General features: G+C 43.6%; 6 protein-coding genes across 6 annotated transcripts; 5 read left to right on the top strand and 1 right to left on the bottom strand.

Moving 5' to 3' along the window:
- Positions 1-4,139: 4,139 nt before the first annotated feature.
- N7458_003654 (uncharacterized protein) lies at positions 4,140-4,478 on the top strand (the record flags this gene model as incomplete). Its single annotated transcript, XM_056907037.1, has 1 exon — positions 4,140-4,478. The coding sequence occupies one exon, from the start codon at positions 4,140-4,142 to the stop codon at positions 4,476-4,478; it is 339 nt and encodes a 112-aa protein (XP_056771144.1).
- A 49-nt stretch (positions 4,479-4,527) lies between these two features.
- Positions 4,528-5,349, top strand: N7458_003655 (uncharacterized protein; the record flags this gene model as incomplete). The annotated part of the gene is made up of 1 exon (XM_056907038.1): positions 4,528-5,349. One exon carries the CDS (start codon positions 4,528-4,530, stop codon positions 5,347-5,349), a length of 822 nt encoding a protein of 273 aa, XP_056771145.1.
- Positions 5,350-8,187: 2,838 nt separating this feature from the next.
- Positions 8,188-9,710, bottom strand: N7458_003656 (uncharacterized protein; the record flags this gene model as incomplete). Its single annotated transcript, XM_056907039.1, has 3 exons — positions 8,188-8,792; positions 9,001-9,484; positions 9,540-9,710. The coding sequence occupies 3 exons, from the start codon at positions 9,708-9,710 to the stop codon at positions 8,188-8,190; spliced, it is 1,260 nt and encodes a 419-aa protein (XP_056771146.1).
- A 925-nt stretch (positions 9,711-10,635) lies between these two features.
- On the top strand, positions 10,636-11,775 carry N7458_003657 (fungal specific transcription factor domain-containing protein; the record flags this gene model as incomplete). Its single annotated transcript, XM_056907040.1, has 1 exon — positions 10,636-11,775. The coding sequence occupies one exon, from the start codon at positions 10,636-10,638 to the stop codon at positions 11,773-11,775; it is 1,140 nt and encodes a 379-aa protein (XP_056771147.1).
- Positions 11,776-13,044: 1,269 nt separating this feature from the next.
- N7458_003658 (uncharacterized protein) lies at positions 13,045-14,213 on the top strand (the record flags this gene model as incomplete). Its single annotated transcript, XM_056907041.1, has 5 exons — positions 13,045-13,182; positions 13,222-13,452; positions 13,534-13,641; positions 13,703-14,117; positions 14,173-14,213. 5 exons carry the CDS (start codon positions 13,045-13,047, stop codon positions 14,211-14,213), a joined length of 933 nt encoding a protein of 310 aa, XP_056771148.1.
- Positions 14,214-17,329: 3,116 nt separating this feature from the next.
- Positions 17,330-18,014, top strand: N7458_003659 (uncharacterized protein; the record flags this gene model as incomplete). The annotated part of the gene is made up of 4 exons (XM_056907042.1): positions 17,330-17,495; positions 17,551-17,676; positions 17,732-17,887; positions 17,941-18,014. 4 exons carry the CDS (start codon positions 17,330-17,332, stop codon positions 18,012-18,014), a joined length of 522 nt encoding a protein of 173 aa, XP_056771149.1.
- Between the last annotated feature and the right edge of the window lie 1,233 nt (positions 18,015-19,247).

A 19,247-nucleotide genomic window follows, 5' to 3' on the forward strand; every position in this document is an offset into this window, starting at 1 on the left:
CTAGCTGGTAATTATAGATTCGAAAGAAGAATGAGCCAAACTGGATTAGCAAGATCATTATTTTTCAAGCGTACCTTTTGCAGAAGTTTGGATCCTCCGTCCCATATGAAGAAAGCGATAAATGACAGACAGAGGCTGGGAATTGATCAGGATCAAGCTGGCTGATGACGATTAGATGGGCGACTAGATTAACGGATGCAGCATAACGTCGGTCACGTACCAAGCACTTCACTGATATTGATCACTTTCACCGAGTGATGTAGATAGCGAGTTGTGTTGGTTAATGAAAACCCTTGAAACCTAGTAGGATCGCACAAAAAATAGCGCGAAGAGAGACTGTGTATTTGCCTAGCAGGTCCGTTATATGTATCAGTTCTTTTATTGTGGCCTGAATAGAGGGAAATGCTAAACGTCCCCGATATTACGTATTCATCAATTTGATTCTTATCGAGAATCTTTATCAAGGTGCAAGATACCGGAAACAGTTAGCACTGTCTGTATAAGCTATTTGTACTCTAGCATTGGAGAATGGAAAGATATGAGGCCACCAAAATCACCGGGGCGCTGGGTCTCACTGACTATTTATATTTTTTATCACCGCGCCATTCCAGGCTTGGCCGATGGATTATGACAGGAATCCATGGCGATCTCATCCCGCGGATAGTCTATTTCTTGGCATACAGTGGATTGGGGGCCTACCGTTCAGCTATAATCCTTTATGGTCCGTGGATTGAGGAAGCATGTCTGTGATTACCAGAATACTAGAAGTATAAGCTAGTATTGGCGGGTGGTTTCCTATTCTATTCTTAATATTCTTGCACTCGCTCCAGAAGATAGGGCCGGAAACACCCTGTTGTAATACATTGCGAGTGCAAGGGACTGCTTGGGGAAAAGCGAGGGAGTGTGACCGAATGAGTTGTGAACTGAAAATAAGTAAAAGTATCAAATTGCATATCATCAGGTTGGTATTATAGAGAAGTTCAAACAACCCAAAAACTTTCCTGGTCCTATCGCCGGTATATCAATGACCATCATAGGGAACTCCACCACTGGTTGGGTTGCTCGGCGAAAGTATGAAGCTTATATGCATCTCAACGGATTGTACCATTTGGAGTTGACACTAATTATTATTTGTAGACTTCTGTGTTATCCACATTGTATTTTTCATTCTGGTTATCATCGCTGTTGGATTGCGCCCCCGCGATTTTGCGGAGAACACAATCAAGATTACCATTTTTATCGCCTCCCTATGGGTCGTTGACCGTGTCCTTCGTTTAACCAAAACATGCTGGAACTTCGCTGCAAACTTGGCAATTCTTACTCCAATAGCTGACGGAGCTGCACGAGTCAAAATTTAGCGCAACCTCCCCTGTCGCCCCGGGTCGCACTCTTTCCTGTGGATTCCATCTATTCACCTTGTCGAGACTCACCTCTTCACAATTCTGTCAAACTGCCCGACTGAGTTCCTAAGTCGGGAGTATGATGGTTTCACGTGCGCTCTTGGCAATGCTACCCGAGAAAATCCTGGCAAAGCCTTGCGGTGCTCTGTGGACGGACCGGTTTTCCTTTGATTCGATTGAAAAGTCATGAATTGTATTCATTACCTATAGTTACAGAACGCCTTTGCACTATTGGAACAGGAATTCGCCTACATGCATGCAATAAGGCCTTATGATAAACGTTTTGATATGGTAGAATAAATTCCCAGTCTGGACATAGCATTCAAATCCAACCATTCTAGCGCCAGGTCTTGGGTTTGATAAACAGAGCATCTGACTGAATATAACCGAGGACAATTACCTCTAGATTCTAAGTAAGGGGAAAGTTTAGCAAAACCTACAGCTAGATGAAAAACAATTCTATAGAGGTGTTACCCGCTAGAATAGGTAATAGTATGCTCTAAAGAGCGAGGTAGCAAAGACTCTAGGGGCGTCTACTCCGTTTAAGGCACTGCCCCCTATACCTAATAGCTTCAAGAAAAAGATGTCTGGAGAAGAACGATGAAGTCTTCTCTATCAACAGAAATTCTAGGAACAGGAAAAGAAATCTTGCCATTTTTTCCAGCATTTTGAATTATTTCCGACAGTTTCATACCGAAACGGCCCAGGGGGTTAGAGGTTCTGTCTGATAGCTAACACACTCTCCCTTTGATGGGGGTTTGCAGTATCTTATGCAGGGCAGTTAACTATACCCATTTCCTAGAGATCTGTAAATCGGTTTATCGTTTGCTCGAAATCTCCAACTTCAGTTCAACTCTGAGGCAAGCTTGAACAGGATAGCGTCAAAAGAGTCTCGTCTCATCACAGCGCCGAATCTAGATATTCCCATCATCTTGTTATCAATACAGGCAATCTTCCACTTGATTGAACGAACATACCCGTAGCATTTAATAATTTTCAACAGCGATGCTTTAACCCCGCCCAGCTTACCTTGGTCTAGTCTATGTGCCCACGGTTGTTGGAGTATATAGATCCAAGCCTGAGTCGGACTAATTTCGTCCGCACAAATAAGCTGTTCGGATAATGCTAAAAGTCTAGAAAATATGAGGGTCGGGTTGTCACACAAGGAGGCATTATTCTCCAGTATCAGCGGGATGCATTGATGGTGGCGGTGGTGTGGATAAATAAGAGCCGAGGATGCAAGCAGGGAATGGCCATTTGGTTTATCTGTGAGCGGATTCAAATGTGGGAGACATGGACTCTCAAGCCTAATCAAACGGGTCTTAGAGCTAAGAACAACACGCAGTGATAGACTGCACATATCGGAAGTGATACGTACGCTAGAACAAACTCCATGCCTGCGGCAATCATATCTAGACCTCTTGACTTGTCGGAGGTTACGTTCGAAAGGTTCAGAATGGTGCTTGTGTCGGAGAAAAGGGCTAGGTGGTGAGAGTCCATGAAACCAGGTGGTTTCGACGATAGAATGGGCAAAATGTCAAAGTTAGTATTCAGGCTCGATTGATGCGTCGATGATTCCCCACGGTGCGGATTCAAGCAAGTAGTATGGCCATCATTTTCAGATATCTTTAATCTATCATTCGGAATGTCGAAGTGAGACAACTCTTGCATGTCTGGAGTCGACTGGAGTGCTTCCAATTGATTTCGAAGGTCTTGAATTTGAAGTGTTAAGTTGGTTTCACTTGCGCGTAAACGTAGGAAATCACTCTCGAGAGTTTTGAAATATTGATTCTTGCGCTCTCGATGTGTGCTACTTTCATATTAGCTTTGGGTTGCTATTGTCTACTACAAGGAACTGTGATGCATTCCTACCGCTGAGCTTTGCGGAGTTGTTCTTTCCTTCTTTTGAGGGCTGAGCTGGTATCAGCCACGGGTACTGGAAGGGTATGAATTGCTTGCTCACCTGACTGAGAATCTTGCGTATCTGTTCGAAGGCCAGGAAGAAAAGTAAATGCCTTTTTCATTTTGGGTACAATAGAGGATAGTGGAAAGTCTATGAAGAGCCTGGCATCACATCATCCAAGTCAATCAGGTCGGTGCACAGGAGATTGGTGACGTTTGATAAGGAATCGCAATGAAACCGAAGTGAGGATGAAATTCCCCCTTGATCATGAATCAAGGGATTAGTGAACTTAATTAACTCGTAAATCATGCGGACGGAATTTATCGGAAGATTGCTTTTCCGTAAACCACAAATACCTAGAAGCGGACTGTTGACAAAATCACTTTCACCTATTTAGGGCTAGTCTAAACTCTAAATAACTAACAAGACCCCGTTTTCTACACCAAGAATCAAGATTCGGCGTACTTACATCCAAAATGGTTCGATCCTAGTGCGAGACCCCCTATATGTGTGTATCAAGTGTTGACTTAAGCATTCTTCCTCGTTTAGGCTAGCCTGGGTTATTTAAAAGCCAAGACTGTCGGTGGGTGGAACCTCCCCGAAGGGTGGTGCATTGTTGACCTGAACATGATTTCCTAAATCGGTGGACTGGGTCGTCTTTTCCTTCGGGTTTTTTTACTGACATCTTCAGGGAATGATTTAAAAAGGAGTTAGGGGCAGTAAATATTTCAACATTGATCAGCTTAACATCTTCTTCCTGTCTGTTCCTATTTCACTGCCCCTGGTCTGCTTGTCCCAACAGGATGCATTTTTCTATTCCCGTCAGCACAGGAATAATGCTTCTTGCAAGCTTTATCAATGCTAGTACGATCACGTGTCCTAGTGGTCCCGGCGGGAAAGCGCTCTATCTCCAAACAAATGAACAGCAAAACTCCATGATTTCTATCCCAATCGGAAATGATGGCAAGCTCTATGGTGGAATTGCTACCTTGACCGGCGGCCTAGGCGGTGATAGTATCGATAAGATGACGCATATGCCTGCTGGCCCTGATGCTCTTTCATCCCAAGGCTCCGTCTTTGCCATCGATGATGTGAGTGCTTTTGTAATGTCTTTAGTGCAGTCTCAGGCTCACGCCGGCTTTGTAGCTCGTCTTCGTGGTGAACGCAGGATCTAATACCTTGAGTATGTTCAAGGTGAACAAATTCAACCCAACAAAAGTCTTAATGGCGGGGCAGCCAGTGGAGATTCCCGGCGAATTTCCCGTGACTGTCACAGCCTCGACGAAGCGAAAAACGGTTTGCGTGGGGTACACTGGGGCCAAAGCTGGCGTTTCCTGCACACAATTCACAGTAGCAGGTCTACAGAGGATGGAAGAAGTACTTCAGCTCAATCTTAACCAAACCACACCTCCTGTGGGGCCAACAAATACAGTCGCACAAGTTTTCTTTGCTGCAAACGACACACGGCTAATCACAACCGTGAAAGGGGACCCAACTTCTGGCAAAACAGGGTTTGTTTCTGTTCTGCCATTCAAAGATTCGTCTTCGTCGGTATTTGAAAGCCATGACATTCGAAGCTCGCCACCTGGTACGACAGTGCTATTTGGTGGTGTGGAGATTCCCGGCACGTCAGACCTGTTCATCACGGACGCGTCTTTCGGAGCCGCTGTCCTAAGTCTAAATGATGATACCAATGAAATCTCTCTTAAGCAGAAGATAACCATTGAAAATCAGAAAGCTACTTGTTGGGCTGCTTATTCTCGGGCACGAGACAGCGTCTTTGTAACCGATGCAGCGTTCAACAGACTGGTCGAAGTCAGCAATGATGGTTCGAAGATCTTGACAACTGTGGAACTGAAGAATGGCGACCCTGGTCTCATCGATCTCAAAATTAACGACCGCTTTGTCTACGCCCTTTCCCCCGGAAATGATACTACTGTCGCTGCAATCACGGTGTTTGACTCTTTCCAGGGCTGGCAGATCCAACATTTTGAGCTGGACAACTTGGGCGCGGGTCAGCGGTCGCAAGGTTTAGCAGTTTCCTGAGGAAGGAGTCGTTATGTGAGAGTGTTGCGGGTGAAAGATGTTCGGGCTGGTTGAAACAGTTCCATTAATACTGGGTTTGAAATATTTGTGTCATTCCAAGGCTTCTCAGCCAAGTGCAAAAGCACCTACGGTAGAATCGCATACGCAGGGCGAATTCCCTATTTAGGCAGATCGACCGACTACTAGGGCTCTGCTGATGTGTAGTGGGTGTAGGGAGATTGGCCACAAGATCAATTCATGTAAAAATTCCTATTTTTAGCTGAATTAATGGGTGTTGGTTAAGATAATCAATGTTGAAATTTTCGAATGGAGTAGGGTGGCCAGGTCGGCTGGGAATTACATCAAGTGTTCAGGGAAGAGGACACGACGGAATCAAAGACCATGCCCGTATTTTCCCCCACACATCGAAAGTTGAAGCTGGACCCACAAGCTGAACACGGCCAGCTTTGTCAGTTCAGTGCCAACCTTGTGGTACAATCCGTTTAATAAGTTTCCCGACACGCGCTAAAATTTTAGCGCGTTTTCATAAAACGCGTTCAACCACCTATTTTATATACAACCATGGTTCGCTGTTTTGGCACCGAAATCAGTGGTAATCGCAGATTAAAGGCTGAACTATCAACTGAGTAGCGATCGGCTATAATTATAGCTCTAGAGGATAGAGGATCGCCTACCGCGCTCGCTGCCTAATTCGGCTGCGCACGTAGTATAATCTATAATACCTTAAAGCGATTTCAGCAACACTAATCGACCGAATCCCTACCTCGCAGCGGTCGGCCTAGCTTAATTAGCTATCGGGCTAAGCGGTTTGCTCGCCGAAATCCTTAGTAGAGCTATATCACCCTTATATCGTAATTATCTTAACCTCTATCAAAATTAACGATTCGATCGATTCTACTAGGATACGGTCTCTACTAGGATACGATCTTTATAAACGCCGTGCGAGGAAGCGAATCTCTTTGTCTGTTCTTAGTGCACGAAAGCGATATCGATCTGCTTTAAAATATCGAGGATTTCGCGCGTGGGATACGTGGATCTTTTCTAATAAATACTCCGTTTAAAGATACTCTAAATTAACCGGTTCTAGTGGCGAATATATCTAGCGATTTTGGTCTAAAGTATATAGGCGTGATCTAGTGGACCTAATCCCTTATATACGCGATATTTCGTAGATAGTATAGGGTGCTATATAGCATGGTAGTCGATCTGAATTAGTGATTATAGAACGCGATAAAGAAGTATCTCGGCAAGGATATATAGCGAATTCCTATATCGCTACGCTCAACGAGGGTCTTATACCGATCTATATACCTAGAACTATCGTTTAACAAGATAACGTATCGATTTATATATCTAATATAGTGAAAGATTGGTTTAAAACGTATAAAATTGAAGTACCCGATTAGCCTGTATACTCGCCTGATATGAACCTGATTGAACTAGTCTAGCGTATGTTAAAAATCAAATTATTTAGTATGTTTCTAGAGCTAATTAGTATAGGAAAATCTAAGGAGGATTGGTAGTCTTTTATAGAGTGTCTGAAAGCTGCTTGGAATGTATTAGATCAGGGAATCTTAGTATGCCTAGGCGTATAGCTGCATTACGTAGAGTAAAGGGGTGGTATACTAAATATTAGCTAATTCTAGTAAAATCGATTGAATTTGCTATATTTCGATTGTACTATTATAGGGATTAACTAGGTGGTTGATGTAGAAATGTATATTTGAGGATATAATATAGAAAGTGGTGAAATTATATAATCGCGAGTGTAGGGAAACTTATTAATAGGGGGTATACCCCCTCATCTTAACGCCTAATTTACGATACTATAGGAATTATAGAAATAAGATAAGATATATTTTAGAATATAGAGAAGTTAAGCTATCTAGATATAATAAAATTATAGTATAATATTAAAGTTCTAGATGTACCTGAATACTATGATTTACTACATAGCTTTAGGCTGCCGTCTATACCCGAGATATAAGTCAAGCTATACGTTTTACTTATCTATAGAGGCTAGAACAGTCAGTGTCAACTATATGAGCCTATCTAGTATATTCGACTTACTATTTAGGGGTTTTAAAATCTAATGGAATTAGAAGAGAAGGAATTGACTATAGCCTGGACAACTATTTAGAAACAAAGTCGGTGCTCGTGAGAGTTAGTAACAAGTCTTAAGTACCGTCGCTAGATTATGAGATGAAACTGGTTAACTCTGCTATGTTTATTCCAGTCCTGGAGAAAAGGCCACAAACATGAAGTCTTGATTTATTGATCGTATCTGTGGATTTCTGTTCGTATTTTTGTGGCAAAGCAAACTAGATAGAGCGAAAAGCGCAGGTTTCACTCAGAAAAGAGCTGAGGACTATCTTATGTTATATGAAAAGAATATATTCAATTATCAGTGGAGGGAACCCGAACAACCAGGTACATTCCTATATAATAACAAATCGTATCCAAAATATTTGGCATAAAGGCGTAATATTTTCAGAACTGTCTTTCTGATGTTTATTGCGAATCGTCTGGGTATGTTTCCATTGGAGTGCTGGGAGGAGATTGACATGGCAAATTTCTCAAATAAGCGCCGAAAAATATCAGTAGCAGAACAGGAATGAGTAATGCTACCACAATGACTGCGAATATAAGCCAGGCATTTTGAATACCAACCTTTTCAGTAAGAGGGAGTCTATTGAACAAATAAGTTGTATGGACATCGAGTGGAATGGGAGTATACTCACGCATAAAATGATACCAAGCAAGAAAAAACTTGACGGAAGACGTTCAGGACTGTTGACACTTCAGCACTTTGTGATTTATAACACTATGAAAATTAGGTTAGAATTTGCGCTCAAGTAGCAGAAATAGGGTACCACCTACATCAGTGGCGTAAGCGTAAATAGTTGTTGTGGCAACCTGGAGACCCATATTGGACAATCCCATACCAAATGCGCTACCAACCCAGCTAACTGTCTCATAGTGAGTAAGAAGACACACACCCTCCACAATGATGCCAATGGGGACAAGTATTGCTCCCCAGATAGCGGTCAACCGTGCTTCAGGGAGGCGATCACCGTCGTGTCTCTTGGCATATCGATTCGATAACCAATCTGTTACCCATCCGGCACCGCATTCTCCGATAATTCCACCCACTAGAAGGGGTATACTAAGCATTAGGCCAGTTTGAGGGGCGTTGAAACCATAGAGCTTGGTGAAGAATTCGGCGCCGGTGAGGGCGATGAGAACAGTGCCATAGCCAAAACATGCTATATATAACGCGCTCGGAAAAAGGACAGCCACACATTTCAGCATTGCAAAGGGTCTAGTGAAATCCCGCAAATGCGGTCGACGAGCTGGCACATTACTGTGCCGAAATGTGGGATTTTCGATATAGGATTGTTCTTGATGATAATCAGGTGCGGATTTCGGAGCAAATAGCATCTCTGGAAGACAAAATATCGTGATAATGAATGTTCCAAGCTAGACATAGCCTGGAATATAAAAACAGGCTCGCCAGCCAAATGACCTGGCAGCAAATCCTCCAGTAATCGGGGCAATCTAGAGGCCGAGAATTGTTAATTCATATTCAAGTTCCGGCAGTAGGGCTATTTCGTACATGTGAACCATTTGTCAAACAAACGGTGTAAATACCCATATAAACACCGCGCTGGTGCATGAAGTGAAGGTCGCAGATTGTTGCTGCCCCCACAGCCACAACCGATCCCGCTGCTAAGCCATTTAATGCACGAGGGACCATTATTCCTACCCATGTGTTGCAGTAACCGGCACTGATGTTTGTTATAGCAGCAACCAAGTTACCCACAAGGTAGACAGGTCGCCGGCCATATCCACTGGCCAAGGGAATGGCAGCCAACGGTCCAACACCAGCAAAGAGGAGAAAGAGAGTAAGCTCTGTTGTGAGGAAAGTGAACGTAAGCAAAATCGAATTCACGAAAGCGGCAGGAACTCCAAAAAGCAAAAGGTACTTACTGTAGCTGACTTCTAGAATACTCAGTTGGAAGTGTTCACTCATGACAACAAAGGCCGGGTTTGGTGCTGCGGCCCCTAAAGGCCCTAGGAAGGCGAGCCAACTAACTTGCAGTGTAACACCCAATTTGAGCGCTGGGTGCCAGTTCTATTCGTTGTGAGTATCAACGGTAATGGAAAAAGTAGGCAATGCAGGCGAGTACCAATGGGTCGTCTTTGTGGGATGAGGGCTGTGGCACAAGAGGAAGCCCGTGACGGTCATAGCGAATTGATGTGTCGCAAGAGGGCTCAATTCGATCGACAGGTTTGGGCAGTATGGTTTCGCAATGAGAAAGTTCCGACTTTTCCGGGTCCATAGCAATAGAGTAGGACATAGTGTCGGGCAGGAAGGTTGCAGCAAAAGCCATCAAGCGGCTGGCGAAGAATGGTTTATTTAAACCACATCAAGGAGAAGATTCCGCGTCGTCGGGTGTGAACACCGTGGAGGCTAGAAGTGATATGAGCTGAAGACAAATGTCTATAGTTGAGCAGGCCGGGGAGTTGAGGGGAATTACTTGGGACTTGTGGGTCTGACTTATAGCCAATGATAATAAAGATGCGGGATACAGCTGCTCGCCTGTTCCGCGAATTGCCTAAAAAGCTTGGCGCAAACGTGCCGCCGATGCGGGGAACTTGGACCTTGGGCTTCTCACATCTCCCCTTAGGATCATTGATTTACACAATTCTATCTGCAATGAGACAAATGCTTGTTGATGTGCCGATATGGTTAGAGAAGTGACCAGTGCGACCAAGGGGCGCCAGAATCGGGTTCCCATCTCCTGCTTCAGCTGTAGAACTCTGAAGACTAAATGTGATGGCACACGGCCAGTATGCTCTACGTGTGCTCACAGCGGACGCCAATGTACCTTCGTTGCGCAAGGTATATCGAGGGGTGCTGGCAGCATGATATTGGTCAAGGAAGAGTAAGAATCATTTCCCAAAGACTCCCGAAGACATAACTAAAGCAATGGGCATTACAGCTATCTACGCACATTGGAGAAACGAGTTGAATCGCTCGAGAGAGTGGCATTTCCTTCTGCTTCTAATGCAGCAGTAGCGTCGGGACCTTCTTTCGCTAGTCAAGATCGACATGCGTCTGTTCAGACTTGCTCTCCATCCTCGACAGTCGCTGCGCCTCCTAATACAAACTCTTCATCGACCTCAGTGGTGATCGATGCCAATGTATCAATCGGAGGTGTCTCATTTACACAGGCGATTTTGAACAGCCTCCACGGTAATAATTCTCTAGAGGCGCAATCAATGATGGCTAGCGGCGAGACCCGCACGAAACAATCCTTGCTGACATTGGAGGATCTATATGCCCTGCCGAACAATACATCAGAGACTTTGGATCGATATTTCGCTCTTCGAAACATACTTACGCCTTTATTTCATGAACCTACTGCGAGACCAATGCTGAATGCTGCACTGCGTTGCTCAGCTGAAGAGAAATATCTGCATCGGTCCTCATTTATCCTCCTAAATATGATCCTTGCACTTTGTACTTCCCACTGGCTGCGTGACGTCGATGAGAATGCTCTGACAGCAAGAAAACACTATGATATTGCGATGACGCTTCTGCAGCCTACCATTTTGCGTGATTGGTCCTTGGAACATGTCCAAGCACTGCTTCTAGGTGCTAAATATCTCCAAGGCACCACATGCGGCGATGAATGCTGGAATATCCTTGGTCTGGCTATTCGAATCGGCCATGGCTTGAGTCTACACCAAGAGCCACCTCAGTCGGACGCGCCACCGTTGCGTGAAACAAAACGCAGAGTCTGGTACTCTGCCTACATGCTTGACATGCATTGGACTATGGTATACGAGCGTCCACCAGCTACCAGATTTTCCGAATTCTCCGTCTGTATGCCTGAAGATCTTGATGATGTCTGTATCCAGGCAGACAGAGTCCTCTGTCCGACACCCAGGCAGCCATCATCCATTTCCTTTCTGATTCAGAACGTCAAGTTGTATCGTATAGTCGAGAAGGCTTTACGCCGCATAGCAGACTGCGGACTCGAACGCAGAGAAACGGCAGAGTTGGTGACGTCTCTTGATGAAGACTACCAGACATGGCTCCGAGAGCGTCCAGCACATCTCATTCTTGATCTTCAGGATCCCCAGGAGCCGGTATGGATTCTTGCCTTGCGGAGTAATATGGTTTGCATCTTGATTCATCGACAGTCACTGAAGGTGAGTTTACATGAGAGAGACGAATCTGGGCCAATTGAGGAGTCCATGGTCAATCATATTTTACATTCGAGTCAGAGGATTTGCGTGAATGCTGCGATGGATTCTATTAATCTCGTCGCTCTAAGACATGAGCAAACAAAGGAAACAATGGGCCTTGACTGGTTCAATGTCTACTACTGTACGTTGGCTCAGCAACTGCTATGATACTCAGTAGCTCTAACCAGTCTCCCCAGTATTCAATGCCGCGACAACTTTGGTCTCTTATATAATCAATCCGCTTTACACCCCTGATCCACCTATCCTCGAGAAGATGGACAAGGCACTGCATATGATTAAGTCAATGTCGAAAAATCACTCTTTCGCAAAGCGGGCACATTCTTTTCTCCAGCAACTCATCAGGTACATGCATCAACAACTGGGCCCTCGGGAAAGAAGGTCAGAGAATTCAGTTCTTCCCGAATGTGTATTGAACACGCAGGCAATGGAAACGGAACCATCAGAAGCTACAAGGGCCTCTGTGTCCTCTGATTTTCACGCATTGTTCGGCTTTGCGCAGGAACTCACGGACAATTTGGAGACACAGCTAGGGGATTTCGACTCTCGGGGCTTGTCCGAGTCCATGTGGACGTTTACCGAAGAAGCGATATTTGATGGCGTCCTATAACGTAATTCCCAGCCGATCTGGACACCCGGCCGTCCTGGACACCCCAAAACATCATACAAAATACAATTTCTTAGGTCACAGTATATCAACAACGAGAAGATGGTTTTGTTCGATTTTTTGTAGTATCGCATTTCTGAGCTTTAGAAATAGCATGGCATAACTAAGGTATGCGAAAAATTATTATTTACTCACATTACCAAAAATACGCTCTGGTCTACTGATGCCGATATATATCTTAATGGTGTGAAGCCTTAAAATTCTTACTAACCTGATAAATATCTTTAGAGAGACATCTAGTGATAGGATAAACTTAGACCTAATGCTAAGCCTTGAGTGTTGAAAAATCAAGTCGTAAAATATCGCATTTACTATGGTGTTTTGGGTGTCCAGGACGGCCGGGTGTCCAGATCGGCTGGGAATTACGTTAGAGTTTGTGTAAAGTAATTCTGAATGGGCGGTCGCACTTGGTCCAACTTACTATTTCCCTTCGAAGCCGTTATCCGGATTAACTGAGCAATGCGCTAGATCCTTTTGGAGTATTCTATCGGCCCTTGTCAATATCAAGAATTGGATTCAATTTCTATTCACATCTCTCTGGTTGACAAAGCAGTGCAATATATTTCGGAATTTTTCCGCGCTCTTATAAGGCCCGGGAAGTTAAGAAAGGCAACTGGCCCCGCCGGGGAGATTAGCGCGTGTTTTGCTTAACCTCAAAAAATGTTTCGATTCGACGGATAAACTATTCGTATGGCCTCCTTGCAAGGTTCCTCATAGCACAGTCCAACATAACATTTCCAGCTTATTTCAGCATGTTTCGCATCGCTATCGTCGGTGGCGGCATTGGGGGCTTATTCGCAGCTTTATCCATTAAGCACCACTGTGGACTCAACGACATCCACATCGACATCTATGAACAAGCTCCTGAATATCGAGAAATTGGTGCCGGAGTGGGAATGTGACCTAATGCTGCTGAGCTTGTGAGAAAGCTGGGGCTCTTGGAAGAGGCTCTGAAGATCGCAGGTGACCGACAAGGCGTCTGGCTTTCTTTTCGTCGATATGACACAGGTTCGGAGGTTCATACAGTCAGGACACCAACAGAAGGTAATACAGCACCGTTACCGATGCATCGCGCGGAATTCCTGGAGATTCTCATCCAGGCTATTGAAAGCCGAGACGCGGCAACTTTGCATACGAACAAGCATTGCCAGACGCTCGAGGTACTGTTGATAGTCTTCTTACTATGCGTGTCCTATTTATGAATTATCAATTTGGTTCAATTGCTGATTATAAAGGTATAGGATCACGGGCACAAAATGTCAATAACATTCAAAGATGGAACAATAACGGCAGCAGACCTAGTAATTGGCGCAGATGGCATCCACTCAGCTGTGCGCTCGCATTATGTGGTATGTATTTCTCTCACCTTAAAACTTGATGACATAACATATCTATTAACTATTCTGATAGAATGACAGCGCCCAGTATGGCGGAATGGTAGTCTATAGAGGCCTTTGCGACATCGACAAGATCAGGAACGCGTGGACACTTCCAACGTTTTCTGCACTCTTTATGGCTCCTGGAAAGCACTTTCTTACGTTCCCTATTAGCAACAGCAAAATCCTCAATGTGGTTGGGTTTGTGACTACTCCATGGGAAAAGCTCGAGAATACAACAGAAAGCTGGACACTCGCAAGTGAGAAAGCGGTAGTTAAAGAAGAATTCAAGGATTTCACTGCAGCAGTACAGGCAGTCACTGAGAATATGGATACCAATCCATTGAAATGGATTCTTTTTGGCCGAAAGTCGAGCCCGGAATGGATCTTTTCGGGAGGCAAGGTGGCTCTGCTTTGCGATGCAGCGCATGCAATGTGTCCCCATCAAGGTTAGTTAAGGTCTCCTTAAATCAGTATATACGACAGACTACTGATTAGCTATAGCTAGAGCTTACCCGATGGCCCGAGTATATCCGAGGGCATAGATTCTTTGAAGTTACGGAACTCATATTCGTACTGGATCCCGTGACGGAGCCAGTTCTTATAGCCGTGGAGCTTAGCGTGAAAAGACTGATCTAGCGAGCGTTCGACTCGATCTCGTCCTTCACGATACATAGTACTATCGGCAGAACTTTTCGATATGGTTCGTGCTAAATCTAGCTTTCTACAGCAACGAACGATCAAGAGGAACGCCGCGCCATACCCGCTACATACGGCGCGATTCCGTCTTTTCCCTTTCAAAAGTCCAGAATCCTCCTAGAAGGCTGCCCGGCTTGGATGTTTCAGCCCGTTTTCTGCTATTCAGGCTAGAAAGCTACTAAGAACGCCTTAGCGGAAACAGCCGTCGGTATGATTCAGATTTCAATTTCGAGGCTAAACCCGATCCTGAACCTGAATCTGACCTGCCAAGTGCTGATAGGATCGTGATATTACGGGCGGCAGACTCGTACTTACGGATGAGCCTGTACGAAGTAGGAATAGTACGTAGTAGAAAAGAGATGGCGAGATGTGCAAGGAGCTAAGTTGGGAAGATGGGGAAGAGATCTAACTAGGCTATCTACCATGCAAACTAGTCAAACAGAACCATGAGGCAATAATGTAACTACTAGTGGAGAGTCGCACTATTCATAGTTATTGACTTCCCCCTTAATTTAAAATATATGCAACCGTAGCATTATCAGTGCCTTCGCGCACCCAAAGCGGGAAGCGCTTTGGGTGCGCCCGGTGTTATGACCTTTCCGGCTTCCTGACCTTTTCGTTTTTTGTATGGCCTCACCATACAAAAGGTACGTACAGTGCCAGGCAGTGCCAGGCAAGAAGTTTGCACACACCCTTAGTAGATTACATAATTTTCTGCCAGCAAAATATTAATTAAAATAATAAAAATCAATAGTCTGATATATCCGCATAGACTAGTAGGTGGTATACCACCCCTTTGACTCGATAATTGCCTGCACACGATTGCACATACTCATATTAAGCTTTCGCAAGATATCTGGGTCTATCTGGGACCAAGTATATTGCGCTGCGCTAATAAGATATATACGCGTTTCTTCATTATTAGGTATATCGTAGAGCTTAGGGAATAGCTCTAGTAACTTACGCTTTAATAACCCCCAAAGACTTTTAATTGGATTTAGATCTGGCGAATGTGGCGGCTACTGCATAACTTCTACGCCTATATCTCCTAGGAGATTGCGTACTATATACGCAGTATGTGTTAATGTATTATTATGCATAAAAATCGTATTAGATCGATTCGATAGAATCGATAGAAGATAGGTTGCATAGGTTGATCGCACAACTACTAACGTTATACCACCACGCAGTGAATCAGGGTCTCCGTCTATTAGAATTAGGCTAGTTCGTCTAGTATCGCCATTAAAACATGCCCAAAACATCTAGCGAATCTGTTTCCTATAAGGTTTTATTTGAATCTCGCCCTGGCGAGCTTAATGAATAGGTCGTACGAAGGTCCACTGAGCGCCTGCTCCAGAACCACGCTCAATTGATGTTTCATCGGAGAAATATACGCGTGACCAATCTTCTAGTGTAAAATCGCGATATCGCTCGGCCTATGCAAGGCGATTTATTACGTCGTTGCCGTTTAATTGAGGTCGTGTAATCTTACGCCACTTGCGTAGACCAAATTCTTTTAGTAGGTTTCGTAGGGTACGCTCGCAGATTTTATGATCGACTAAATCGAGCAGCTCATAGTATCGGCAGCTAGGATTTCGCTGAATATAATCATAAATCATATCGCGTTCCTCTACGGAAAGATTTCGTGGCCGACCAAATCGCTTGCATGTCTCGTTTTCTTTGCCGCGAATAACCTCACGTTTGCAGGTTGATATAATCGTGCTTCGTGGGATATGGGGGAAATGGCTAGCGATTTCACCGTAGGTAAGCTTCGCATCAGTACGAAGACTGCAGATTCGCGATCGTGTAGAGGGTGATAGTTCTAGCCCCCTGCCCATATTGATTAGTGGTGGGGTAGTTGAATAGGGTAGTTGAATAGGGTAGTTGAATAGGGTAGTTGAATAGGGTAGTTGAATAGGGTAGTTGAATAGGGTAGTTGAATAGGGTAGTTGAATAGGGTAGTTGAATAGGGTAGTTGAATAGGGTAGTTGAATAGGGTAGTTGAATAGGGTAGTTGAATAGGGTAGTTGAATAGGGTAGTTGAATAGGGTAGTTGAATAGGGTAGTTGAATAGGGTAGTTGAATAGGGTAGTTGAATAGGGTAGTTGAATAGGGTAGTTGAATAGGGTAGTTGAATAGGGTAGTTGAATAGGGTAGCTAACTTACCTAGTTGCTATTTATTTTGATAGCTGTTTGATGTTTATTTTGATGATTGGTATGATGGTTGATAGGGGGTAGGTATGTGGTTGAAAATAGCAGGCGGTAGACTAGGCGGAAGGAGGGGTGTGTGCAAAGTTCTTGCCTGGCACTGTACCTCCCCTTCTAGGTTTTTTTCTAATATCTCTATAGGGACGAAGTTTTTCCCTGTTATTACGATCGATAGAGATAGTAACCTATTTATTTTAGCGATTTCTCCTTTCTAATATCGAGTTTATATAAAAAAAATGTCGATTAATCGCCTAGTTAAATTTTCCCTAAGAAAAATTATCTATGAGGAAATTTTAAACTATTTAAAATCTACTATTATAAAGGTAAAAGTTCTTAAAGTCTCTTATATTAAGTATAATTTACCCTAAATTACTATAACGTTATATAAATCCTAGACCTCTTCTAGTAAAATTCGAAGATATTCGAGAAAAACGAAACAGAGGAGGTACGTACCTTTTGTATGGTGAGGCCATACAAAAAACGAAAAGGTCAGGAAACCGGAAAGGTCATAACACCGGGCGCACCCAAACCGCTTCTCGGTTTGGGTGCGCGAAGGAACTGATACATTACGGCCGTTAATGCGGGGTAGGGTCGGCATTGACTTGCCGTGTTGATAGCTAGTAGCATCTGACATTCACGCGAAAAGATATCTTTAGTATGTCGATTCTTTTAATAAAGCAGGGAGGCTACGCGAATATAAAGTCTAGGTTAGTGATCCCCTTATCGTCACCCGACTCATTACTTCTATAACAAAATGAAGTATAGTATCACTGTTTTACTTAGCGTGGCCTTGGCCAGCCTTAGCACAGCTTGCTCAACGCCGGGAAACTTCATTATCACCTTCTACGGCTACCCAGACAATTCTCCTCCTGGTCCCGATACCGCCCATAATTGTGGAGGCCGAAACTACAAGGCTGGAGGTATGACGGCTCTCCAACGCATATTAGTTTCCTCGACTCATGTTAATAATAATAGGCTCCGGCACCTATAATAACCCAGTCACGATCGCCACTGCGCCTGGCGAGCTCAACGTCTGCGAGATTGTCTATCTTCCGCTTCTCACCAAGTACGGCCGTTACGAGGACGACTGTGCCCAGTGCAGTGAGTACACAGTTCATTCTATGCTCTAAAAACTCTATTTCTCACTGGTCTGAAGCAACCGACTATAAGAACGGCCAACATCATATCGATATCTGGACCGGGTCATCTACCACCAACGGCGGCCAGAAGCAGATCAACTGTGAAGACGACCTCACCCCAGGTGGTCGCTATTCTATCGTGCGCAATCCGCCGACGAATTACACTGTCAACGGTGGGTCTTTTTCAGTCTATCGACATTTTTAATTCCACGCTAACTCATTCTAGCTGCTCCTCTGTTTGTGGCCCCCAACACCTGCAATTCTCAGAACGTCCACCCCAACAACCGAGCCCATTGCTAGACAATCGACGAGGTAGAATACGTGGTATAAAGAAAACAGCATCTTTGATTATGTTATGCAATTTCAGGTATCCTATACTGTCAGCCTGTGTGTGTGCGATTCCCCGCACTAGTTAACTAACTTATCAATCTCTTGTTCTTGCTTACTAAGCATCTTTACTGCCAAGAAACACTCTTGTTTACCCCTCTCTGATCTACCAATTTGATCCTCAACGATCTCGTCAATGCTGCCTATCTAGGCTGGAGAATACTCAACACTCCTAAGTGACCTCCGATGTTCTTGATTTCTTCATGTGATATTTACTATGTACCTCGTGTTATACATTCTGCCTTATTTCCTATCTAAATTAAACAAGTTTGATATCTCTTTTATCACGGGTAGAACTACCGGGCATACTTGACTATCGGAATCAACCTTCTACTGCTTGATTCTTCTGTCTAATCAGCGGATTGTGTTCTATCCTGATTAGTCACTCTTCTATAATAGTGGTACTACGATTAGTGCGCACTGTCTCTTTATTGCGGTCTTATGCACCAGACGTATTAAATCCATCAGTTATAAGCCCAAGCCTCTACTAAGGCTTCTACTTCTTACTTTCATTTTATCTATGTCTTACTTTTATCTTAGAAGTAATAGATTTATCTAATCTATATGCTACCTAGCTTAATTATCCCCTTAAATACCACGCGTATTTATAAGCAAGCTTGTGTGCTACGTAGGTAGAAAAGAAGAAGATTAAATAAGATAGATCGATCTTCTTCCTTGATTGAATAGGGAGGATAAAATTAATTTAGCTTGGAATTATAAAGATAAGATAATAGAAAAGTAAGGTAGGACTAAAGCTGGGTTAATTATATTAAATCTCTTTACTATATATTGAACATGATTATGATCTTGCTAGAGAAAGCAGGGTATATTTATAATTAACATTTTATATAAACTTATCAAAACTATTTCTTCCATATGATCGTTCTAGGTAGGTCTAAATACATTCTAGATATATAGTAATCTTATATAGTAGCTGTTTGATTGGTAGTTACTTGATTATACGATGTAATTAACCGTAGTGATGATATACGTCTCCAAATGCAAGCAAGTGAAAGACTGCTGTCCTTTTATTGCATCCTAGGTAATAAAATATATAAGGAGTAATATAAGGATAGACTAGCAAAATATAAGAGGAATAATAACAGAGGATAGTATTTATAAAAAAGCAGATAATAAATAAATTGT

The sequence above is a fragment of the Penicillium daleae genome (genome assembly GCF_028827525.1).
Source record: "Penicillium daleae strain IBT 16125 chromosome Unknown utg000002l_segment0_segment0, whole genome shotgun sequence".
Taxonomy (NCBI): domain Eukaryota; kingdom Fungi; phylum Ascomycota; class Eurotiomycetes; order Eurotiales; family Aspergillaceae; genus Penicillium; species Penicillium daleae.